Raw genomic sequence first — 7,378 nt, forward strand, 5'->3', positions numbered from 1 at the left:
TCAGTTATTATTAGCATCTAAAAAATAGCTCACAACGACCTCTAGGGTCCAATGTCCTCTTCTGACTTCTGCCAGTACTTCACACATGTGGTACGCAACATACATGAAGGCAAAACACTCATACACACAAAATTTAATAAACAGCCTTTAAAATTTTAGTTGATGAAGACTTTGAGAAATTCCCACAGCTCAGATGTTTTGAGCTCTGAAGTACATAGGTAGTCCAAAAAAACAAAAACAAAAAAACATATTGTACTTCGGGCCTGAGACAGAAAATAGAATTAGAAAGGTATTTAAATTAAGGTATTTAAGAAATACCTTAAAGCTCTGAAGGAAAAGGCCAAACCACACAGAAGATCACTGGAATGCTGTCTATCTTATACAAGCTAAATTCAGTGCCTATGGTGTTACTGAACCTGTTAAAGGAACCTGGGGCTTTCTAGAAGCTAGCCCCAAGGAAGTGCAGGGGAGGAGTCTTCAGTACTGCCCCACAGAGGCAGAACAACTCACCTAGTAAAAACAAACACCTTCTCCCATCCTGTTAATCTCTCCCACAAGTGGTAACCTTGCTTTGGCACAGCTGTCATACATATATGCATGTTCCTAGACAAGCCTACATGACAGGACCAGCTTGAGGATGACCAGGGGAGGGCTGTCTTTTAAAAGAATGATGAAAGCCCTTCATGTAACTCTTGACAGTGTCATTACTCCTTTCTTGACACTTATTATGCCCCCAAAGGTCGTCATATCAGAGACTAATTATACCAAGACTCTCTTGTGCAACTTGAATAGGGAACTAATTCCATTATGTGTGGATGACACCGAGAAGAAATATGGAAGTAAAACAGGAAACAGATACAGAAAGGAACAGATTGCAGGCCGAAATCTTATCACATGAGGCTGTGTTAATGCATGGAGCTCTACCTTGGAAAGCCCAGGCAAACTGTGTGAAACAGTAAGATGTAAGAACTCAACAAAAGCCTGGTAGGACTTGGACTTGAGAACTGGAAGTAAACTTAGAAAAGAATACACCAAAGAAATGCTGAGAAAGTTAACAGAAAAATTTAGTAATGAATTATCAAGACTAGCTAAAGAGGAAGATGAAAATCTGTTACAGGAAAGCCAATCAAGTAGTCTCTTTTAAAATGCCAATATGACAAGAACCTTATTTGAATCCATGTAATTCCATAAAAGCCCAAACTCCTTAGCAGGCCCTAAAAAGACCTTAATGGCATGATGATGCATACCTTTAATCCCAGCACTTAGGAGGCTGAGATTAGGCTAGCCAGGGCTACATATTGATGATGCTGTCTCTTTAATAAATGTCTTTCATGAGTAGTCTAACCCACTTCTAAATCCTGCTTTTTCTAACAAATAACAGGGTTGGGGACGTGATTCAGTAAAGTACTTGCTTTAGCATGTACAATCCCAAATTTGATTCTCAGCAATAAAGGATGGGGAGCAACAAACCTGGAGGCTCAATAAACCAACTTTCCTCTACCACTTTCAACCCGAAAAACATTCCATCTCTCCCTAGACTCTGCTCTAGCCTTTCTGTTCCACCTCCACACCCTTGCCAGTAGGAAAAAAAAGCTTGATTCAGACTGAAGATTACGTCAGTCATTCTGTCCATAGCTGGAGACTGGCAAGGATGAGTGGGGTGTGGATGTCTGGCTCTGGCACCTCCAAAATTTAAAGGCCCAGCTTCCCACATAGGGCTGAGTCTGGGCAGGTTATGAGGTTTTGGAAACCCAGAGAAATGGACTGTTAAAAGTAACCTACATATCCATTCTTCCTTCTCCTAGGAGAAGACCCAGCTACCCATGGACTGTCTCCCAATGGCCTGGCCCATTCCAGAAGAGCCTGAGCCCCTGATCATCAATGAGGTCCTTTACCAAATGGCCCCAGTCTTCAGACAACCCTATTGCCCCAAAAGGGGTCAAGGGTTCCAAGGTCACTCTACCCCCAAGGAAGACACAATATACATTTCCTCCAGTCCACAACCTACAGGAACTCTCACAGCTGATACAAGGCAACTAGTGAATCTATACAAGGTACTGGGAAGCAGAGAACCCGACTCAAAACTGGGCAATCTGACCAGTTCCTTGACAGTTACCGCAGTGGACTACCTTCCTAGTCATGAAGGCTATTTACCCTCTAACATCAGAGACTTTCCTTCACAAGAGGATTCTCCACCTGATTCATTAGAACTGGAGCACCAACGTATCTCTCTTTCCATTTTTGCATCAAATTCTCTTCGCCCACTTACCTTCTGTGGTGAGAGGCTGACTCTGGATCAGTTAAAGATGGGGTATGACTCTCTCATGAGTAATGAGTCTTGATAACTAGAAAGGCAGTGAGTGTGCCCATTAATATAATTACAAGAACAGCACAACACATCTATTTACCCAGTCCCTTCTCCAGTGGCCACCATCTTTGGCAGTATCAGGCCTGGGTGTAGCTTGACAGTGCAGTCAAACTAGCGTTCTCTTGATTAAGTTAGCTTCACCATAGGGTCTTGCTGCTTTCTAAAACCTCAATGTACAACCTGGACCTCGATGTTTTTTCTTTGTGTAACTATGGCCTGACTCAGCATCCTCTCCTATTCCACCACTGGGGAAGTCAAGTGCCACTCTAAAATGCAAAGCCTGGTTCTACCCCCACCCTGTCTTCTCCAGTGACTACTTTCGTGTATTTGGTACTTTCGTTTAATAAAGTTTATCTATTTGCAAATTTGCACTTCCTTTTCTAACCTACCAAAATTAGCAATGTGCCCATATAAGCCAGTCCTGTAAACTGTTATCAGCTTTTGTTTCCTATGTAGCACTAGAAATTGAAGGCATTTAAGTCTGCTCATAAACATAATTGCTTCTTGATTCCAGACTTAATTTCCAGTCCTTTTCAGAGTATTAGGCTCTGTTACATTTCTATCCTACCCTACTTAGTACTGGTCAGTTGTCAGCTTTGGCATCTCTGCACCCATCAAGTGCCCTAGTTGACTGCATAGCAAGGCCACCTTCTCAAAAACAGGCCAGCCTATTATTCTTACTGCTTGTGGTCTTCCTCAGTTATCTTCAAACTGCTTTTCTCCCCCCACCCCATCCACCAAAGCCACGGATGATAGTGAAACTCTTTTGTCAACGTTTCCCAACTCATTAAGGGTTCTGGGTAAGGCTGAATGCCTCTTCCATGCTTTTCTTCATCAAGCTTCTCACTTTAATCTACAGACAACTTGGCAAGATGTCCCCCAGTATAGTGCCTGGTCATGTCACCTGTCATCACTTCTGTTGGCTTCCCGCCGGCTACTCTAGCATAAACTTTATAAGACAAAAACAAAAAAACAAAACCACGTAAGGGGCATTCATACTTTTAAGATACATTAAGCATGGGTCACTTTGAGATTTGAGAGTTCTCAATGAATGTCACAGAGCAACTGTAAGTTTTGCAATTTGTTTTCTTCCTCTGACCCCCAGATAAAACTCCAAATAGTTGAGTCTTTCATTCCTTGGTATTTTTAAACTGTTAAATATATTCCAAAGTAAACTACTTTTTAGTTTACTTTGGAATATATTTAAATTAAAATTCCACAGATGTCTGGAACCTAAATGCCAAGGTCATGGGAATCTCCTTTCAGTTTGGTTTCTTTTGTTTTGAAGGTGTGAGGGTGGGATGCAGGACTTTGTTAGACAACTCTGTGTCTAGACCTCAAGTTCAGGTAGGAACCCTCAAACTGCCCCGAAAATGTCCCTTTCCCAGAAGCCAGTTTTTACATCCTAGTCCTATCTTGCAGACAAGTGGAATGTCAAACTTAATCCTCGCCCTTTTCCACCTAGGCCTAAGCCTACCACCAACACTTTTCAGCTCCCACTAATAGCTACAACCCCAGCACACACAAGTCCTGGAGCCAGGAAAAGAAATGCCACTAGCTACTCCCTGTGTTCCATTCTTGTTCTAAGTAGGGTCCATTCTTGAGTCACCTGAAAGTCCTCCAATATCAAAGATCAAGCCCTTCCAAGGTTAATTTTCCGTCTAGCCTACAGACTCATGCCCACTTTATGAAAACTTTCCTTGAGAAGGTAGAACTTTCAGAACAAGACACTTTCAGATAAGACCTTCAGATAAAGACCACCTTTCTTCCCTAAAATAGAAAAGCAATTCAGACTAAAAGACATAACTCTATGATAGATACAGCAGCAGCCTACCACATAAGAACTTGGGTTGGATTCCCCGCAAGCAGGGGATGAGGTAGGATTTGCAATCTGAGTGATAGAAAGAATCAAACTGTAATTTATAGTTTACAACAAAATAACCTTCTAACAGAATAGAACTACTACAAAACCAATAGAAAATGGGTCCCTTAATAAGGCACTTGTACACAAAGTACGGCAAATAAATGCAAAACAGGTCAGGGGACGGAGGCAGACACAGGTGATCTCTGTGAGTTTGAGGCTATCCTGGTCTACAGAGAAACCCTGTCTCAAAAACCAAACAAGAAAAATAAGCAAATCAAGTACTGATTAGCAAACATTACAAAACAAGTTAGCCATTATTAGTCAGAGAATCTGTGTTAGTGGACCAATTCTGAGGGGTAGTTGGAAAATGTTCAACAGCTAACTTAATTCTCATCAACATAGCCAAGACTAGCTTAATGTCCCAAGAACACAGGATTTCTAAACAGTAAATTAAAATGGTGGTACTAGAAAACAAGTATTATCTGTACAATAAAATACTGTAGATTTCAAGGAATTTGACTGTACTTGATTTTGAATTCTAAACAAACAAAATTCTAACTAAACTGTATTGTGCCACTGGTTTCTGCCTTACATCTTTTTTTAGTGGTGGTACAAATAAAACTGTGGCCTTGTGTATGCTAGAGGGATGTGGTACTTAGCCTTTCACATTTTGGTACCCCTAAATAAGACAGGGCATGAAACTGATGAAAAAGTATATTGCATAGACAGTTCAGTGGTTTAGAGCAACTTGCTCTTTTGAAGGTCACAGGCTGCACTTAACAGATAGTAGCTGTTTCTCCATGGTTACAGCATGCGCAGTGCATAGTTAATATGTAAAACACACAGAAAATGGTAACAAATTGTAATAAAGTATGCACTGTTGTTGCAGGGTACCAGAGTTTAATTCCCAGCATCTACATAGAATGGCTACACGATAAACCTGGGGATGGGGGAGCACAATGACCATACATTAGACCTGTCTGTATAGATCCGAACTCTACTACTGGTACCAACTTCCGCATGTTTGCTTTTATTGGTATGGTAAAACATTGTGGACCATTACCAAGAGAAGCCAGGGAAGGAGTGAAGACCATGAAGAAACGCTGTTTGTTCTGAGCACTCACCTTCCAAGCTCCCACACAACAGCCCATTAAGCTTTGAGCATGTCCACAATCTTCCCCAAAGCAACAGGGCCAGGTAGGTCTGTCTGTCACTCCTGGTACAAATTTATGCCCTAGTTTAATTTGTTGCTGTGACCTAAACCAGACTTGAGAGTAAAAGGCTCTTTTGTCTTACACATTTCAATCACCATCCATCCATCCACTACTAAGGAAAGTAAGCAAGGCACCATGAAAACTCTTCACTGGCATGCTCAGCCCTTTTTTTTTTTTTTTTAAATACAACCCAGGAATACAGAGGTGGCACCTCCCAATCATTGGCCCTCTCTTCCCAGACAACTTGGCTTGTGTCAAGTTGACAAAACCAAAAAACCTATCACACTGATAAAATAAACCATGCTGTTTTTCTTGGGAGGTGTGGAAAGCTGGTTTTTTTAAGGTAGGTCCTTAAAACCTTCAGCTCAATTTTACAGCCTTAAGTACCATCAAGCACAGAATTGCCTCTGAAACAGAATAATCTTCCACCTCCTAATTCCAAAAAGAGATGTCTTAATATGTGCCATGAATAAATTTTTCGAAGTCAGAAAAAAAGGCTAATTCACTCTACTTATTGGCTATTCTTTATGGATACTTTTTTAGAAAATGGATAACCAAGTACCACTATGAAGATTAAATCTCATAAACTTCTCAAAATAACTCAAGAATATTTTCATTAGAACACCGGAGTACAGTGGCTTATACTTTTAATCCCACTACTCAAGACCAACTTGGTCTTTGCCTACATAGTTCATAGAGAACCCCCCTCCCCTTTTTTAGTTTTGACACAGGGTTTCTCTGCGTAACTTTGGAACCTATTCTGGCACTTGCTCTATAGACCAGGATGGCCTCGATTAGCCTGCCTCTGACTCCCGAAGTGCTGGGATTTAAGGTGTGCACCACCAACACCCAGCCAGCAACCTTGTTTATAAAACTGCAACACCTTCAAAACTGAATATAAGCAACAACAAAAACGCTACCATATTCATTTGCTAAGCTTCAGATTTAATCATCCCTTTCACTAGATTTCACTTAGAAACAGAACTTAACTTACTCCATCACAAAGTAAGACTACTGACCACTTGTTTTCTTTCCCTAAAACAGTTTCCCCCGAAATCTGTTTTTAGATTCTTTTCAATTCCTGTAAACAATTAGAAAATTGTTTCTATCTCTTCTACCTTTCTCAGGGAGGTGAGCACTTTTAAAGTGCAATAAACTGTGTATCAAGAGACTGATTACGCTGAAAAAAGAAAGCATCCGTGCTATCCTGCCAGTAAAGCCTTGCAGTCAAGTTTACTGGCAACATCCTCTACTTCAGGAAAAATTACCTCTACCTCTTGCCTTTTAAAATGGCATGTATGCAAGCTAGGCCTACCTATCACTACTAATAAATTAACCTAGATTCTTTCTGATACAGTGACAAAGTGTCACTTTTTTTGGAAGGCATAAACTGTTACGGACAAATAAAAAACACATACTACATAACTGAGAGTATGGATTCACCATTCCACCCTCAACGCTGACAAGAGGACAATCAACTACCATATAGCAAAGTTGTCTGACTTTATGTTAGGTGTGAACACCCACATAGCCCTTCATGAATACATAAGGAATACAATTTAAAAAGTATATAAAATCAAGCTGAAGCTAGTAGAAATTCTGAAATTCAGGAATAATATAGAAGAGCTGCCAAGCATGGTAATGTCTTACTACAAACGCACCCAGAAAACCTAGACTGGAGACCCTAAATTTCACGCCAGCTTATAATCCTGAGCAAAAATCACTGTCTCTAGAAAAAAAACACACAACACTCAAAATCTCACCCAATTGCCTATCTCTAAACATAAATCTAATTTCACAAATCATGGAGACCTCAGCATGCTCATGTATAAAATGGGAAAAGGCTATCATAATCTTCTTGAGCCTATCCTTAAAATTCATTAGTAAATACTGAATGACCAAGAGCCCCAGGAAGAAACTCGACACAAACTG

General features: G+C 40.5%; 1 protein-coding gene across 2 annotated transcripts in view; it reads left to right on the forward strand.

Moving 5' to 3' along the window:
- Positions 1-2,342, forward strand: part of Il12rb2 (interleukin 12 receptor subunit beta 2) — a 59,432-nt gene extending 57,090 nt beyond the window's left edge. For both annotated transcript variants that reach the window (XM_027430232.2, XM_027430234.2), the window contains one exon: positions 1,806-2,342. In XM_027430232.2, coding sequence (XP_027286033.1) covers positions 1,806-2,342 — 537 coding nt within the window. The remainder of the gene's footprint in view (positions 1-1,805) is intronic.
- Positions 2,343-7,378: the final 5,036 nt, after the last annotated feature.

Source organism: Cricetulus griseus, chromosome 8 (genome assembly GCF_003668045.3).
Source record: "Cricetulus griseus strain 17A/GY chromosome 8, alternate assembly CriGri-PICRH-1.0, whole genome shotgun sequence".
Taxonomy (NCBI): Eukaryota; Metazoa; Chordata; class Mammalia; order Rodentia; family Cricetidae; genus Cricetulus; species Cricetulus griseus.